The sequence below is a fragment of the Amblyraja radiata genome, chromosome 22, assembly GCF_010909765.2.
Source record: "Amblyraja radiata isolate CabotCenter1 chromosome 22, sAmbRad1.1.pri, whole genome shotgun sequence".
Classification (NCBI taxonomy): domain Eukaryota; kingdom Metazoa; phylum Chordata; class Chondrichthyes; order Rajiformes; family Rajidae; genus Amblyraja; species Amblyraja radiata.
Window position 1 is genome coordinate 43299452 of NC_045977.1, and position 19331 is coordinate 43318782.

At 48.6% G+C, this 19331-nt stretch overlaps 2 protein-coding genes across 5 annotated transcripts in view; one reads left to right on the top strand and one right to left on the bottom strand.

The window, feature by feature from the left end:
* tmc7 (transmembrane channel like 7) overlaps positions 1 to 1129 on the top strand; it is a 47413-nt gene extending 46284 nt beyond the window's left edge. Inside the window, exon 17 of the mRNA XM_033041217.1 lies at positions 42 to 1129. The gene's annotated coding sequence lies outside the window, so the exon portion shown is untranslated. The remainder of the gene's footprint in view (positions 1 to 41) is intronic.
* Positions 1130 to 3299: 2170 nt separating this feature from the next.
* The window catches only part of LOC116986026, a 37741-nt gene continuing 21709 nt past the window's right edge, over positions 3300 to 19331 (bottom strand). For 3 of the 4 annotated variants that reach the window (XM_033041219.1, XM_033041221.1, XM_033041218.1), the window contains 3 exons: positions 6302 to 6468; positions 5469 to 5538; positions 3300 to 4185 (listed from right to left, as the gene is read on the bottom strand). In XM_033041219.1, the coding sequence (XP_032897110.1) occupies positions 3970 to 4185; positions 5469 to 5538; positions 6302 to 6468 (453 nt within the window). In that variant the 3' untranslated portion in view covers positions 3300 to 3969. The remainder of the gene's footprint in view (positions 4186 to 5468; positions 5539 to 6301; positions 6469 to 19331) is intronic. The other variant, XM_033041220.1, reaches the window with a different exon arrangement.

The following is a 19331-nucleotide window of genomic DNA, read 5'->3' on the forward strand; positions in this document are numbered from 1 at the left end:
TACAGTATATTACACCAGTATTAGTGTACTGTACACTACAGTACACCAGTATTAGTGTACTGTACACTACAGTACAGTTCGGCAAATCCAGGGAGACATCCAGGGTGAATTTGCACCTCTCCATCATAAACTTTGGACAATTGACAGCTCATTCTCGCTTTTCGCATTATGTGTTAAACCTGCCACAGATCTGATAGCGCTTGTTCAAACCGTGCCAATAATCCTCTCTAATTCATATACCATCAGATTAAAGGCTTCATGTTATTCTGATATGTCATTACATGTTAAAATACTTAACCCAATTTCTAGAGAAAGATTTTCTGTACTGTCATGAAAATGAGTAGTTGAAATCTGGGGAGCCTGTGAGTTGCGCAATGTTTGCTATTTCTATTGCATAGTTGGGATGTTGGTCTCACTATTCCAAGTCCCAGCTGTACTAATGTAATCACCATGCTGGTGTAAGCTGTACCAATCGAGTTATGGGGCAGAAATGCAATGAGACAAAGGATGCAAGGTCCTACCCATTGACATAAGCTGTAAGAATCCTCCTGATAATAATCAACCTCATTTCAAAAACACACTTCCTTCAGACTTCAAGACAAATTGAAAGAAAAATCAAGAGAAAGGAAAAGACATTATTGTGATATTGTTGAGCAGATCGAGACCACCGTTGTCCAATCAGCAGAATTCCTATCCACTGCAATGAGTAAAACTGGAAGGGACGCAAGTCGACATTCACAAAACAATTGTACTTCATTGCTGTAAAAGAACACAGTACTAACATGGTCAATATCTGATGTGGCCCAGGGAATACTATCATAAACTGAGGCTGTGCTGTAAATCTGCATTGAATGTGTTGTGATTCTGCCATCCCCAGAGGATTACAATTAGATGACTGCCCATAATAGAGGCTTTTCTGCAGGAATTTCCCAACAGTATCCAGCTGCTGCATGGGCTAGATTAGGTGTGTTGTGTGAGAACATATTGCAATAGAATGGATAACTTGGCTCACAAGTTAGTGTTGTAATCACTACATTTTTATACTAAATCTAGAGTAAACATTTTAATTAATATGATATATTTCTTTAAAGATGGAAGTATTACGTATATGTTTTCTTGTGGGTTTTTTTAAATGAAAACTTGATTATGTATTGAATATTATTTACTTACAATATTAGATTTACTCCAGAAAACTGAATTTATGTTTTCTTTAATAAACTATCATTCTTATTTTTAATGTCGGCTGTCCTTTTGTTTACAGTTCATTTAGATTAGGTGAAGTAAACTTGCCTTTAACATTGGATGTCTACAACAAGTGATTGCATAAACTGTCCCTGAAAGCATTTGTAGGTCAATTATCAGTAAATGATTGTGGAAGCAAGAGGCAAATTAGCTCAGTTCTGACTTTTGAGCACAAAAAGATTTTTAAAGAATTACTTAACGTTTTGATAATCCAACACCACAAAATATCTTATAAACGGGTGTGATGGTTATCATCCTTCAATTTGATGTCAACAGAACAATATTTTGTAAGACTCTAGACTAATTGGGACCCATTGGGTCCCAGCATCAAACGTGTGGGCAGGTCCCTCAACGCAATATTCCACCTCTCCACCAATTCCAATATTGGTGGAGGGGCTTTCTGGAGCAGTAGTATAGGTGTTGTGGGCTGAAGGGACTGGTTTCCAGAGGGCTAGTATGGACATTGTGGGCCGAATGGATTCTTGGGCTGGCGGCTCAGTCACTCAAGCCTGTTGTGCTGGCAGCTCACTCACTCACGGCTGGTGGGCTGGCAGTTGACTCACGGCTCTTCCTTGAAATTCCATTTCAAGCAGGGTGCAAGGCCACCAAATTCAAGTGCAGTTTCATACCATTTCAAGCAGGGTGCAAGGCCATTAAAGACAGCGAGTCGTGACCTCTCCCTCCTCCATCTTGCAGAGACTGAGCCACGCCCACACGTCTGGGTTTTATAGTCCCTCCCCCATCCCACCAGAAGGGGCGTGGCCTTTATGGCGTGATTGACAGGAGAGAGAGAATATAAACATTTTTAAGCACTAATAACTCTTATTTTTCATCTATGGGAAAAGTCCTCGGCACCTGATGAGCGGAAGGGGAATCTGAGTAAGATGGTCAAAAATCACATCCATACGTTGTAGTGTTTTTTCTAAAATCAAAATAGAGCGCAAACAGGAAGTGGTCAAGATTAGACTCTTAATTATATAGAAGGCAAGGCAACTTTAATTAGGCACGGCAACTTTAATTAGGCACGGCAACTTTAATTAGGCACGGCAACTTTAATTAGGCGTGGCAAGTTTAATTAGGCAAGGCAATTTTAATTAGGCAAGGCAACTTTAAATAGGCAAGGCAACTTTAGCATTTCCAAACCAAAGGCAACACAGCTTTAGCATTTCCAAACCAAACGTAAATATATTTATTTATTGCTCATATTCTATGTCGCTCTTCTAGGGAGATGCTAACAGCATTTCGTTGTCTCTGTACTGTACACTGCACAATGACAATAAAGTTGAATCTGAATCAAAGGCAACACAGATTTAGCATTTCCAAACCAAAGGCAACACAGCTTTAGTATTTCCAAACTATATTTTCAAACCACATTAAGGGCACTGACAGGTCAGTAAAACCACTCAGTTTAGTAGACATGTGTTCAGTGTTATTCACAGCTCAGAATGAGAGACGTGACCCTCTCTCTCCCCCATCTTGCAGATACTGACTGAGGCACTCAACACTTCTGGGTTTTATAGTCCCTCCGGAGGGACCTTTGTGGCCTTCAAGAGAGAGAATCTCAACATTTTTTAAACACTAATAACTCCTTTATTTTTCATCGATGGGAAAAATCCTCTTGTCCTGCGCAGCAGAGGGAGACTCTGAGTAAGATGGCCAAAAATCACAGTCGTAAGTGGCAGCATTTTTTCTAAAATCAATATATAGAACAACAGGAAGTGGTCAGATCAGACTTTTAGTAATATTGATAATTGGAACTTAACATTTTCACAAATATCACAACGTTAATTCCCGGGATGGCAGGACTGTCATATGTTGATAGAATGGAGCGGCTGGGCTTGTGCACTCTGGAATTTAGAAGGATGAGAGGGGATCTTATTGAAACATATAAGATTATTAAGGGTTTGGATGTGCTACTGATTGGGGATGATAAGCCATGATCATATTGAATGGCGGTGCTGGCTCGAAGGGCCGAATAGCCTACTCCTGCACCTATTGTCTATTGTCATTTGGTGCTGGTGATGAAGAATTAAGATTTTCAGTATAGGATTAACCTATGGTGGTCAATAATATAATTATATTTAGAAACAGAGTTCTACAGCTTGGAAACGTGCCCTTCGGCCCACCATGTCACTAAACTGCAAAAAAAAATCACTCTACCTAGGTGCATGTGACAAAAAATTATCATTGAACTGTTAAATTCACAATCTCTAAAAAACCTCTTGGAAAATCACTTTGCCACAGCTTTGTAGACAAAAGTGCTGGAGAAACTCAGCGGGTGAGGCAACATATGGAGCAAAGGAATAGGTGACGTTTCGGGTCGAGACCCTTCTTCAGACTTCTGCTCCATAGATGCTGCCTCACCCGCTGAGTTTCTCAAGCATTTTTGTCTACCTTTGATTTTTCCAGCATCTGCAGTTCCTTCTTAAACATCTTGCTACAGCTTTGTATCATCTGCTTTCAACTGTGGATCATTTGGCTAATCATGACCAACACGACAAATAATCTATTGTGGCACATACAACATAAGAACAATGCTTAAGGTTTGTGCATGGATATTACTGCAGGAAAGCACGCAGTATCACAAGAAGAAAGTTCCAACTGGTATTGGAGAACTTGAGTAGAGTAACTGAGTGAGGATTTCCTTGTTGCAATGAGGAGCTAACCCTTGGAAAAGTGGCCGTTTGTGGAGACCGTAGAGGTCTGCTGTCGACAGCAATCAGAGCATCAATCACTGCCAATTTCTCCTGCATTAATCATGTTCAGAGCCAGATCCAGAGCAGTTTGTGAGTAATTGTCAGGAATATCAGGCAGGGCTCCATTGCATAGAAGCAGTCGCTTCATCCTCCTGTTGTTGTGGACAATTCCATAATGTAATGCCGTTCGTCCTTCTCTGTCCTGGCTATTTAATAGTTTCTGCACTTCACAATTTTGTAATAAGACCTACAAAAAATAGTGATGTTAGTTTTAACCCACTGGTTCCAACTTTCACAATATATTTTAATATGATTAGTACAACACTAATAATTATTAACATTTTAAAATGTGAAACTAAATTATAAACAATTTTCCCCCAAAATTGCCTCAATCAATCGATCAATCAGATATATTCATCACATACACAATAAAGTGCAGTGAAATGAATTTGCCAGCAGCGGTACAATACAAAAGAACACACAATACACAATAAAAATTTAACACAAACATCCACCACAGCATTCTTCACTGTGGTGGAAGGCACAAAGTACAGCCAGTCCTCCTCCATTATTCCCCCGTGGTCGGGGCCATAACCTCCGCAGTCGCCGTTGCGGGCGGCCAGATGACAGGCCCTCTCGTTTGGAAGGCAAGTTCCGAATCATAGCTTCCCTACTGGAGATCGTGGCTTCAGGATGACGTAGGCTGCAGGCCGGCAGTCGGAGCTCTTCTCCAGGGATTCCCAGCGAGGGATCCCGCTCTGGATGGTTAGTAAGTAAGTCCCCGCCGCGCCCGCGGCTAGAAGCTCCGCAAACTGAACAATCCACGGGCCAGCGATTGGAAAAAGTCCACGCTGCGCCCGCTGCTGAAGCTCTGGACCAGACGCCGGGAAAGGCCGCACCAATCCATGGTGTTAGGCCGCGAGGGAGGCAACATGGAAAAAGTCGCCTCTTCGTGGAGGAGGCAACCAAAAGCGGTTTCCCCCTTACCCCCCATACCCTCCACACATGACACACCGAGAGACATTAAAACACATTTGGACAAACTAAAAAAAACAAAAAAAGTATAAATGACGAACACTGCTGGCAGGGCAGTCGTCTCACAGCGCCCCCACTGATGTTGTTTTATATACTTGGATTAAACAGTAACAGACACCCTTATATTTCCATAACATACTGTGCCAATCCTACCTAAGATGTGCATACAATTATCATTGAAATTGATGCTACTGTCTTTAAAATACAGAATCATGCCAGTAAGTATCGCAGAAAGTTACAGAATAGAGGGCGATAACTGAAACCATAAAATGACATCTATGGATGCAAAAATATCTGAAATGAAAACGGCAATGCTGGCCAGGAAGCATCTTTGGAGAGACGACCAAAAGACTGACCAGAGAGCAGACCTGAGATATACTTCTCCAAACGTGGCCTGACTTGCCCTGCTGTTTAAAAATTACAATAAAAAATATGAATTGGATTAAAATCTACCTATCATATTCAGTATGTATACAGACAAATTCATATAAGTACCTGACAGATTTCAGCATTCCCATAGATGGCAGCAATGTGCAAGAGAGATCTCCCAGCATCATCAGTGTGGCTGATAAAAAGATGTTTAAGATATTATTGCAGTACAGAATTATGATTCACAAGGAAAATGTCCTTGTCCGATTGTCACTGCTGAGATTTCTGCATGAACCAATGGAGAAATAGTGTTGCTAACTACAATAGCAATTCAACAGAGCTTGCAGCACCGGAGACTCGGGTTTGATCCTGACTACGGATGAAACACAAGTCTACACACATGCAGCAGCTCAGAATGTTTATCGCGAATGACCTATGACCTGGGCATGCTCAGTCAGAATACAGAACTCGTTTATTGACCATTGGCCCACTTGTGTGATCCACTCCGTCTCCCCCTGCTGGAACACCAGCACTGCACAGCCTAAGACCAACAACAAATAGCATCTTGCACAACTCATTGTTCTACACTCCTCATCATTACAGGAGTAACACTACTCACAAACTATATTCATTAACACCACTCACAAATATTACCAAATCCTATAGTTAACCTTTTGCTATTCTGGGAGCTATTCTGCCTCGTTAGAACTTGTTGCCAACTAACAATACAGCCCAAATCATCTAATTCAAGGTCCTTCGCTCCATAGATGCTGCTGCACCCGCTGAGTTTCCCCAGCAATTTTGTGTACCTTCGATATTCCAGCATCTGCAGTTCCCTTTTGAACATCTAATTCAAGGTCTCTGGCACTTTCTGTTGATGCAGAACTTCTCTCCATTAAAGAGTAACAGATGTTGGGGGAACTGGACAACCATGTCAATGAGCCAACACTTGTACTTACGCAGGTAGGCCACAGTAACGCTGACACAGATTCTCTAACTTGTGCTCATCTCCATTCTTAATGGTTTGGACGGCATTTTCAAAAACGTCACAGAGGTTGAGATCATGTATTTTAATACAGTCTACATTTGTTCCATTTTGCTTGGCAGAATAACAAGTTTTCTCATCCTGTGAAAAATGAGAGTATGAATAATGAGCGATGATGTATTTGTTTCCAATAGACCAGGAATCTTGAGGACATACCAGGAATAATATTGTGTTCACTGAATTTGAATCTATATACTTAAAGAGGAGATGCTATCTTGCACCTGGAGGCAGGTCAGGGAGCGAAACAAACTCCCTGAAAAGTGTGATAGCAGAGCCTTGCGTCGATGAAGACATAAAGAGCTGTGCCCTAGGTAGAGTCACACCTGCTACTGGGTTGGGAAACTCTCCTTCTCCCGAGACAGACAGAATGCCTTCGACAGCCTCCTTTGCTGTAAACTTTCTATGACTGTCTCTGCCAACAAGCAATGGTTTATTACAATGATTTCCCGACTGAGCAATAACTGAGACTGTTAAAACGATGCCTCTCACTCAAAAAAGGTGATAAAGTCTGATGGTGAAGGAAGACAAACATGTGAGGTAGGGTTAGGGCTAAGTCAGATGGTGAGATCTGCACAAAATCAGGACAATTAATGACTGAACTCAACGGTCTGGTCACAAAGCCTAAGGCAACATTTCATACTGATCATGGCCATGCCAGTGGCTTTCTTACTGCATCTTGCCCTTGTATTTAAATTGAATTGAAGGGGATGCACTAAGGTCTCTACCTAATGTAACTATAGATATTGCATAATTCAAACATTTACATAAATTATCAGTTCTTGACATTCAATGTGAACTAATTTGCTGATTTGGTATTTGTATTTGAATTAGTATTGACTAAATGTAACAACATTTCTGTAACAATTTCTCTTCTCTCTTATAATACGATACAATACGATAAAACGTTATTCATACCCAGAGGGATGTTGGTCTGCCGACAGTCACACCCGGAGCTATGATCTTTGGTCACAACACACAAGGTACACAAACACTTGAAATTTAAAGTAGAAACAAGGAACTGCAGATGCTCATTTACAAAAATGACAAACTGCTGGAGTTAGTCAGCGGGTCGGGCAGCATCCTTGGGGAATATAGCTTTAGAAAAGGAGGGCTGAAAGGTGTGGTGATGGCAGATGTGACTGGAGGCGACAGAAATGTCGGAGGATGATGAGTCTGAAGAAGGGACCCGACCCAAAACGTCACCTATCCATGTTCTCCACAGATGCTGCCTGACCCGCTGAGTTACTCCAGCACTCTGTGAAACGTCACCTATCCATGTTCTCCACAGATGCTGCCTGACCCGCTGAGTTACTCCAGCACTCTGTGAAACGTCACCTATCCATGTTCTCCACAGATGCTGCCTGACCCGCTGAGTTACTCCAGCACTCTGTGAAACGTCACCTATCCATGGTCTCCACAGATGCTGCCTGACCCGCTGAGTTACTCCAGCACTCTGAAACGTCACCTATCCATGTTCTCCACAGATGCTGCCTGACCCGCTGAGTTACTCCAGCACTCTGTGAAACGTCACCTATCCATGTTCTCCACAGATGCTGCCTGACCCGCTGAGTTACTCCAGCACTCTGTGAAACGTCACCTATCCATGTTCTCCACAGATGCTGCCTGACCCGCTGAGTTACTCCAGCACTCTGTGAAACGTCACCTATCCATGTTCTCCACAGATGCTGCCTGACCCGCTGAGTTACTCCAGCACTCTGTGAAACGTCACCTATGCCATGTTCTCCACAGATGCTGCCTGACCCTCTGAGTTACTCCAGCACTCTGTGAAACGTCACCTATCCATGTTCTCCACAGATGCTGCCTGACCCGCTGAGTTACTCCAGCACTCTGTGAAACGTCACCTATCCATGTTCTCCACAGATGCTGCCTGACCCGCTGAGTTACTCCAGCACTCTGTGAAACGTCACCTATCCATGTTCTCCACAGATGCTGCCTGACCCGCTGAGTTACTCCAGCACTCTGTGAAACGTCACCTATCCATGTTCTCCACAGATGCTGCCTGACCCGCTGAGTTACTCCAGCACTCTGTGAAACGTCACCTATCCATGTTCTCCACAGATGCTGCCTGACCCGCTGAGTTACTCCAGCACTCTGTGAAACGTCACCTATCCATGGTCTCCACAGATGCTGCCTGACCCGCTGAGTTACTCCAGCACTCTGTGAAACGTCACCTATCCATGGTCTCCACAGATGCTGCCTGACCCGCTGAGTTACTCCAGCACTCTGTGAAACGTCACCTATCCATGTTCTCCACAGATGCTGCCTGACCCGCTGAGTTACTCCAGCACTCTGTGAAACGTCACCTATCCATGTTCTCCACAGATGCTGCCTGACCCGCTGAGTTACTCCAGCACTCTGTGAAACGTCACCTATCCATGTTCTCCACAGATGCTGCCTGACCCGCTGAGTTACTCCAGCACTCTGTGAAACGTCACCTATCCATGTTCTCCACAGATGCTGCCTGACCCGCTGAGTTACTCCAGCACTTGTGAAACGTCACCTATCCATGTTCTCCACAGATGCTGCCTGACCCGCTGAGTTACTCCAGCACTCTGTGAAACGTCACCTATCCATGTTCCCACAGATGCTGCCTGACCCGCTGAGTTACTCCAGCACTCTGTGAAACGTCACCTATCCATGTTCTCCACAGATGCTGCCTGACCCGCTGAGTTACTCCAGCACTCTGTGAAACGTCACCTATCCATGTTCTCCACAGATGCTGCCTGACCCGCTGAGTTACTCCAGCACTCTGTGAAACGTCACCTATCCATGTTCTCCACAGATGCTGCCTGACCCGCTGAGTTACTCCAGCACTCTGTGAAACGTCACCTATCCATGTTCTCCACAGATGCTGCCTGACCCGCTGAGTTACTCCAGCACTCTGTGAAACGTCACCTATCCATGTTCTCCACAGATGCTGCCTGACCCGCTGAGTTACTCCAGCACTCTGTGAAACGTCACCTATCCATGTTCTCCACAGATGCTGCCTGACCCGCTGAGTTACTCCAGCACTCTGTGAAACGTCACCTATCCATGTTCTCCACAGATGCTGCCTGACCCGCTGAGTTACTCCAGCACTCTGTGAAACGTCACCTATCCATGTTCTCCACAGATGCTGCCTGACCCGCTGAGTTACTCCAGCACTCTGTGAAACGTCACCTATCCATGTTCTCCACAGATGCTGCCTGACCCGCTGAGTTACTCCAGCACTCTGTGAAACGTCACCTATCCATGTTCTCCACAGATGCTGCCTGACCCGCTGAGTTACTCCAGCACTCTGTGAAACGTCACCTATCCATGTTCTCCACAGATGCTGCCTGACCCGCTGAGTTACTCCAGCACTCTGTGAAACGTCACCTATCCATGTTCTCCACAGATGCTGCCTGACCCGCTGAGTTACTCCAGCACTCTGTGAAACGTCACCTATCCATGTTCTCCACAGATGCTGCCTGACCCGCTGAGTTACTCCAGCACTCTGTGAAACGTCACCTATCCATGTTCTCCACAGATGCTGCCTGACCCGCTGAGTTACTCCAGCACTCTGTGAAACGTCACCTATCCATGTTCTCCACAGATGCTGCCTGACCCGCTGAGTTACTCCAGCACTCTGTGAAACGTCACCTATCCATGTTCTCCACAGATGCTGCCTGACCCGCTGAGTTACTCCAGCACTCTGTGAAACGTCACCTATCCATGTTCTCCACAGATGCTGCCTGACCCGCTGAGTTACTCCAGCACTCTGTGAAACGTCACCTATCCATGTTCTCCACAGATGCTGCCTGACCCGCTGAGTTACTCCAGCACTCTGTGAAACGTCACCTATCCATGTTCTCCACAGATGCTGCCTGACCCGCTGAGTTACTCCAGCACTCTGTGAAACGTCACCTATCCATGTTCTCCACAGATGCTGCCTGACCCGCTGAGTTACTCCAGCACTCTGTGAAACGTCACCTATCCATGTTCTCCACAGATGCTGCCTGACCCGCTGAGTTACTCCAGCACTCTGTGAAACGTCACCTATCCATGTTCTCCACAGATGCTGCCTGACCCGCTGAGTTACTCCAGCACTCTGTGAAACGTCACCTATCCATGTTCTCCACAGATGCTGCCTGACCCGCTGAGTTACTCCAGCACTCTGTGAAACGTCACCTATCCATGTTCTCCACAGATGCTGCCTGACCCGCTGAGTTACTCCAGCACTCTGTGAAACGTCACCTATCCATGTTCTCCACAGATGCTGCCTGACCCGCTGAGTTACTCCAGCACTCTGTGAAACGTCACCTATCCATGTTCTCCACAGATGCTGCCTGACCCGCTGAGTTACTCCAGCACTCTGTGAAACGTCACCTATCCATGTTCTCCACAGATGCTGCCTGACCCGCTGAGTTACTCCAGCACTCTGTGAAACGTCACCTATCCATGTTCTCCACAGATGCTGCCTGACCCGCTGAGTTACTCCAGCACTCTGTGAAACGTCACCTATCCATGTTCTCCACAGATGCTGCCTGACCCGCTGAGTTACTCCAGCACTCTGTGAAACGTCACCTATCCATGTTCTCCACAGATGCTGCCTGACCCGCTGAGTTACTCCAGCACTCTGTGAAACGTCACCTATCCATGTTCTCCACAGATGCTGCCTGACCCGCTGAGTTACTCCAGCACTCTGTGAAACGTCACCTATCCATGTTCTCCACAGATGCTGCCTGACCCGCTGAGTTACTCCAGCACTCTGTGAAACGTCACCTATCCATGTTCTCCACAGATGCTGCCTGACCCGCTGAGTTACTCCAGCACTCTGTGAAACGTCACCTATCCATGTTCTCCACAGATGCTGCCTGACCCGCTGAGTTACTCCAGCACTCTGTGAAACGTCACCTATCCATGTTCTCCACAGATGCTGCCTGACCCGCTGAGTTACTCCAGCACTCTGTGAAACGTCACCTATCCATGTTCCCACAGATGCTGCCTGACCCGCTGAGTTACTCCAGCACTCTGTGAAACGTCACCTATCCATGTTCTCCACAGATGCTGCCTGACCCGCTGAGTTACTCCAGCACTCTGTGAAACGTCACCTATCCATGTTCTCCACAGATGCTGCCTGACCCGCTGAGTTACTCCAGCACTCTGTGAAACGTCACCTATCCATGTTCTCCACAGATGCTGCCTGACCCGCTGAGTTACTCCAGCACTCTGTGAAACGTCACCTATCCATGTTCTCCACAGATGCTGCCTGACCCGCTGAGTTACTCCAGCACTCTGTGAAACGTCACCTATCCATGTTCTCCACAGATGCTGCCTGACCCGCTGAGTTACTCCAGCACTCTGTGAAACGTCACCTATCCATGTTCTCCACAGATGCTGCCTGACCCGCTGAGTTACTCCAGCACTCTGTGAAACGTCACCTATCCATGTTCTCCACAGATGCTGCCTGACCCGCTGAGTTACTCCAGCACTCTGTGAAACGTCACCTATCCATGTTCTCCACAGATGCTGCCTGACCCGCTGAGTTACTCCAGCACTCTGTGACACGTCACCTATCCATGTTCTCCACAGATGCTGCCTGACCCGCTGAGTTACTCCAGCACTCTGTGAAACGTCACCTATCCATGTTCTCCACAGATGCTGCCTGACCCGCTGAGTTACTCCAGCACTCTGTGAAACGTCACCTATCCATGTTCTCCACAGATGCTGCCTGACCCGCTGAGTTACTCCAGCACTCTGTGAAACGTCACCTATCCATGTTCTCCACAGATGCTGCCTGACCCGCTGAGTTACTCCAGCACTCTGTGAAACGTCACCTATCCATGTTCTCCACAGATGCTGCCTGACCCGCTGAGTTACTCCAGCACTCTGTGAAACGTCACCTATCCATGTTCTCCACAGATGCTGCCTGACCCGCTGAGTTACTCCAGCACTCTGTGAAACGTCACCTATCCATGTTCTCCACAGATGCTGCCTGACCCGCTGAGTTACTCCAGCACTCTGTGAAACGTCACCTATCCATGTTCTCCACAGATGCTGCCTGACCCGCTGAGTTACTCCAGCACTCTGTGAAACGTCACCTATCCATGTTCTCCACAGATGCTGCCTGACCCGCTGAGTTACTCCAGCACTCTGTGAAACGTCACCTATCCATGTTCTCCACAGATGCTGCCTGACCCGCTGGTTACTCCAGCACTCTGTGAAACGTCACCTATCCATGTTCTCCACAGATGCTGCCTGACCCGCTGAGTTACTCCAGCACACTGTGAAACGTCACCTATCCATGTTCCACACAGATGCTGCCTGACCCGCTGAGTTACTCCAGCACTCATGTGAAACGTCACCTATCCATGTTTCCACAGATGCTGCCTGACCCGCTGAGTTACTCCAGCACTCTGTGAAACGTCACCTATCCATGGTCTCCACAGATGCTGCCTGACCCGCTGAGTTACTCCAGCACTCTGTGAAACGTCACCTATCCATGTTCTCCACAGATGCTGCCTGACCCGCTGAGTTACTCCAGCACTCTGTGAAACGTCACCTATCCAGTGGTCTCCACAGATGCTGCCTGACCCGCTGAGTTACTCCAGCACTCTGTGACACGTCACCTATCCAGTGTTCTCCACAGATGCTGCCTGACCCGCTGAGTTACTCCAGCACTCTGTGAAACGTCACCTATCCATGGTCTCCACAGATGCTGCCTGACCCGCTGAGTTACTCCAGCACTCTGTGAAACGTCACCTATCCATGTTCTCCACAGATGCTGCCTGACCCGCTGAGTTACTCCAGCACTCTGTGAAACGTCACCTATCCATGTTCTCCACAGATGCTGCCTGACCCGCTGAGTTACTCCAGCACTCTGTGAAACGTCACCTATCCATGTTCTCCACAGATGCTGCCTGACCCGCTGAGTTACTCCAGCACTCTGTGAAACGTCACCTATCCATGTTCTCCACAGATGCTGCCTGACCCGCTGAGTTACTCCAGCACTCTGTGAAACGTCACCTATCCATGTTCTCCACAGATGCTGCCTGACCCGCTGAGTTACTCCAGCACTCTGTGAAACGTCACCTATCCATGTTCTCCACAGATGCTGCCTGACCCGCTGAGTTACTCCAGCACTCTGTGAAACGTCACCTATCCAGGTTCTCCACAGATGCTGCCTGACCCGCTGAGTTACTCCAGCACTCTGTGAAACGTCACCTATCCATGTTCTCCACAGATGCTGCCTGACCCGCTGAGTTACTCCAGCACTCTGTGAAACGTCACCTATCCATGTTCTCCACAGATGCTGCCTGACCCGCTGAGTTACTCCAGCACTCTGTGAAACGTCACCTATCCATGTTCTCCACAGATGCTGCCTGACCCGCTGAGTTACTCCAGCACTCTGTGAAACGTCACCTATCCATGTTCTCCACAGATGCTGCCTGACCCGCTGAGTTACTCCAGCACTCTGTGAAACGTCACCTATCCATGTTCTCCACAGATGCTGCCTGACCCGCTGAGTTACTCCAGCACTCTGTGAAACGTCACCTATCCATGTTCTCCACAGATGCTGCCTGACCCGCTGAGTTACTCCAGCACTCTGTGAAACGTCACCTATCCATGGTCTCCACAGATGCTGCCTGACCCGCTGAGTTACTCCAGCACTGTGTGAAACGTCACCTATCCATGTTCTCCACAGATGCTGCCTGACCCGCTGAGTTACTCCAGCACTCTGTGAAACGTCACCTATCCATGGTCTCCACAGATGCTGCCTGACCCGCTGAGTTATTCCAGCACTCTGTGAAACGTCACCTATCCATGTTCTCCACAGATGCTGCCTGACCCGCTGAGTTACTCCAGCACTCTGTGAAACGTCACCTATCCATGTTCTCCACAGATGCTGCCTGACCCACTGAGTTACTCCAGCACTCTGTGAAACGTCACCTATCCATGTTCTCCACAGATGCTGCCTGACCCGCTGAGTTACTCCAGCACTCTGTGAAACGTCACCTATCCATGTTCTCCACAGATGCTGCCTGACCCGCTGAGTTACTCCAGCACTCTGTGAAACGTCACCTATCCATGTTCTCCACAGATGCTGCCTGACCCGCTGAGTTACTCCAGCACTCTGTGAAACGTCACCTATCCATGTTCTCCACAGATGCTGCCTGACCCGCTGAGTTACTCCAGCACTCTGTGAAACGTCACCTATCCATGTTCTCCACAGATGCTGCCTGACCCGCTGAGTTACTCCAGCACTCTGTGAAACGTCACCTATCCATGTTCTCCACAGATGCTGCCTGACCCGCTGAGTTACTCCAGCACTCTGTGAAACGTCACCTATCCATGTTCTCCACAGATGCTGCCTGACCCGCTGAGTTACTCCAGCACTCTGTGAAACGTCACCTATCCATGTTCTCCACAGATGCTGCCTGACCCGCTGAGTTACTCCAGCACTCTGTGAAACGTCACCTATCCATGTTCTCCACAGATGCTGCCTGACCCGCTGAGTTACTCCAGCACTCTGTGAAACGTCACCTATCCATGTTCTCCACAGATGCTGCCTGACCCGCTGAGTTACTCCAGCACTCTGTGAAACGTCACCTATCCATGTTCTCCACAGATGCTGCCTGACCCTCTGAGTTACTCCAGCACTCTGTGAAACGTCACCTATCCATGTTCTCCACAGATGCTGCCTGACCCGCTGAGTTACTCCAGCACTCTGTGAAACGTCACCTATCCATGTTCTCCACAGATGCTGCCTGACCCGCTGAGTTACTCCAGCACTCTGTGAAACGTCACCTATCCATGTTCTCCACAGATGCTGCCTGACCCGCTGAGTTACTCCAGCACTCTGTGAAACGTCACCTATCCATGTTCCCACAGATGCTGCCTGACCCGCTGAGTTACTCCAGCACTCTGTGAAACGTCACCTATCCATGTTCTCCACAGATGCTGCCTGACCCGCTGAGTTACTCCAGCACTCTGTGAAACGTCACCTATCCATGTTCTCCACAGATGCTGCCTGACCCGCTGAGTTACTCCAGCACTCTGTGAAACGTCACCTATCCATGTTCTCCACAGATGCTGCCTGACCCGCTGAGTTACTCCAGCACTCTGTGAAAAGTCACCTATCCATGTTCTCCACAGATGCTGCCTGACCCGCTGAGTTACTCCAGCACTCTGTGAAACGTCACCTATCCATGTTCTCCACAGATGCTGCCTGACCCGCTGAGTTACTCCAGCACTCTGTGAAACGTCACCTATCCATGTTCTCCACAGATGCTGCCTGACCCGCTGAGTTACTCCAGCACTCTGTGAAACGTCACCTATCCATGTTCTCCACAGATGCTGCCTGACCCGCTGAGTTACTCCAGCACTCTGTGAAACGTCACCTATCCATGTTCTCCACAGATGCTGCCTGACCCGCTGAGTTACTCCAGCACTCTGTGAAACGTCACCTATCCATGTTCTCCACAGATGCTGCCTGACCCGCTGAGTTACTCCAGCACTCTGTGAAACGTCACCTATCCATGTTCTCCACAGATGCTGCCTGACCCGCTGAGTTACTCCAGCACTCTGTGAAACGTCACCTATCCATGTTCTCCACAGATGCTGCCTGACCCGCTGAGTTACTCCAGCACTCTGTGAAACGTCACCTATCCATGTTCTCCACAGATGCTGCCTGACCCGCTGAGTTACTCCAGCACTCTGTGAAACGTCACCTATCCATGTTCTCCACAGATGCTGCCTGACCCGCTGAGTTACTCCAGCACTCTGTGAAACGTCACCTATCCATGGTCTCCACAGATGCTGCCTGACCCGCTGAGTTACTCCAGCACTGTGTGAAACGTCACCTATCCATGGTCTCCACAGATGCTGCCTGACCCGCTGAGTTACTCCAGCACTCTGTGAAACGTCACCTATCCATGTTCTCCACAGATGCTGCCTGACCCGCTGAGTTACTCCAGCACTCTGTGAAACGTCACCTATCCATGTTCTCCACAGATGCTGCCTGACCCGCTGAGTTACTCCAGCACTCTGTGAAACGTCACCTATCCATGGTCTCCACAGATGCTGCCTGACCCGCTGAGTTACTCCAGCACTCTGTGAAACGTCACCTATCCATGTTCTCCACAGATGCTGCCTGACCCGCTGAGTTACTCCAGCACTCTGTGAAACGTCACCTATCCATGTTCTCCACAGATGCTGCCTGACCCGCTGTTACTCCAGCACTCTGTGAAACGTCACCTATCCATGTTCTCCACAGATGCTGCCTGACCCGCTGAGTTACTCCAGCACTCTGTGAAACGTCACCTATCCATGTTCTCCACAGATGCTGCCTGACCCGCTGAGTTACTCCAGCACTCAGTGAAACGTCACCTATCCATGTTTTCCACAGATGCTGCCTGACCCGCTGAGTTACTCCAGCACTCTGTGAAACGTCACCTATCCATGGTCTCCACAGATGCTGCCTGACCCGCTGAGTTACTCCAGCACTCTGTGAAACGTCACCTATCCATGGTCTCCACAGATGCTGCCTGACCCGCTGAGTTACTCCAGCACTCTGTGAAACGTCACCTATCCGTGGTCTCCACAGATGCTGCCTGACCCGCTGAGTTACTCCAGCACTCTGTGACACGTCACCTATCCATGTTCTCCACAGATGCTGCCTGACCCGCTGAGTTACTCCAGCACTCTGTGAAACGTCACCTATCCATGGTCTCCACAGATGCTGCCTGACCCGCTGAGTTACTCCAGCACTCTGTGAAACGTCACCTATCCATGTTCTCCACAGATGCTGCCTGACCCGCTGAGTTACTCCAGCACTCTGTGAAACGTCACCTATCCATGTTCTCCACAGATGCTGCCTGACCCGCTGAGTTACTCCAGCACTCTGTGAAACGTCACCTATCCATGGTCTCCACAGATGCTGCCTGACCCGCTGAGTTACTCCAGCACTCTGTGAAACGTCACCTATCCAAGGTCTCCACAGATGCTGCCTGACCCGCTGAGTTATTCCAGCACTCTGTGAAACGTCACCTATCCATGTTCTCCACAGATGCTGCCTGACCCGCTGAGTTACTCCAGCACTCTGTGAAACGTCACCTATCCATGGTCTCCACAGATGCTGCCTGACCCGCTGAGTTACTCCAGCACTCTGTGAAACGTCACCTATCAAGGTCTCCACAGATGCTGCCTGACCCGCTGAGTTACTCCAGCACTCTGTGAAACGTCACCTATCCATGTTCTCCACAGATGCTGCCTGACCCGCTGAGTTACTCCAGCACTCTGTGAAACGTCACCTATCCATGTTCTCCACAGATGCTGCCTGACCCGCTGAGTTACTCCAGCACTCTGTGAAACGTCACCTATCCATGTTCTCCACAGATGCTGCCTGACCCGCTGAGTTACTCCAGCACTCTGTGACACGTCACCTATCCATGTTCTCCACAGATGCTACCTGACCCGCTGAGTTACTCCAGCACTCTGTGAAACGTCACCTATCCATGTTCTCCACAGATGCTGCCTGACCCGCTGAGTTACTCCAGCACTCTGTGAAACGTCACCTATCCATGTTCTCCACAGATGCTGCCTGACCCGCTGAGTTACTCCAGCACTCTGTGAAACCGTCACCTATCCATGGTCTCCACAGATGCTGCCTGACCCGCTGAGTTACTCCAGCACTCTGTGAAACGTCACCTATCCATGTTCTCCACAGATGCTGCCTGACCCGCTGAGTTACTCCAGCACTCTGTGAAACGTCACCTATCCATGTTCTCCACAGATGCTGCCTGACCCGCTGAGTTACTCCAGCACTCTGTGAAACGTCACCTATCCATGTTCTCCACAGATGCTGCCTGACCCGCTGAGTTACTCCAGCACTCTGTGAAACGTCACCTATCCATGTTCTCCACAGATGCTGCCTGACCCGCTGAGTTACTCCAGCACTCTGTGAAACGTCACCTATCCATGTTCTCCACAGATGCTGCCTGACCCGCTGAGTTACTCCAGCACTCTGTGAAACGTCACCTATCCATGTTCTCCACAGATGCTGCCTGACCCGCTGAGTTACTCCAGCACTCTGTGAAACGTCACCTATCCATGTTCCCACAGATGCTGCCTGACCCGCTGAGTTACTCCAGCACTCTGTGAAACGTCACCTATCCATGGTCTCCACAGATGCTGCCTGACCCGCTGAGTTACTCCAGCACTCTGTGAAACGTCACCTCTCCATGTTCTCCACAGATGCTGCCTGACCCGCTGAGTTACTCCAGCACTCTGTGAAACGTCACCTATCCATGTTCTCCACAGATGCTGCCTGACCCGCTGAGTTACTCCAGCACTCTGTGAAACGTCACCTATCCATGTTCTCCACAGATGCTGCCTGACCCGCTGAGTTACTCCAGCACTCTGTGAAACGTCACCTATCCATGTTCTCCACAGATGCTGCCTGACCCGCTGAGTTACTCCAGCACTCTGTGACACGTCACCTATCCATGTTCTCCACAGATGCTGCCTGACCCGCTGAGTTACTCCAGCACTCTGTGACACGTCACCTATCCATGTTCTCCACAGATGCTGCCTGACCCGCTGAGTTACTCCAGCACTCTGTGAAACGTCACCTATCCATGTTCTCCACAGATGCTGCCTGACCCGCTGAGTTACTCCAGCACTCTGTGAAACGTCACCTATCCATGTTCTCCACAGATGCTGCCTGACCCGCTGAGTTACTCCAGCACTCTGTGAAACGTCACCTATCCATGTTCTCCACAGATGCTGCCTGACCCGCTGAGTTACTCCAGCACTCTGTGAAACGTCACCTATCCATGTTCTCCACAGATGCTGCCTGACCCGCTGAGTTACTCCAGCACTCTGTGAAACGTCACCTATCCATGTTCTCCACAGATGCTGCCTGACCCTCTGAGTTACTCCAGCACTCTGAAACGTCACCT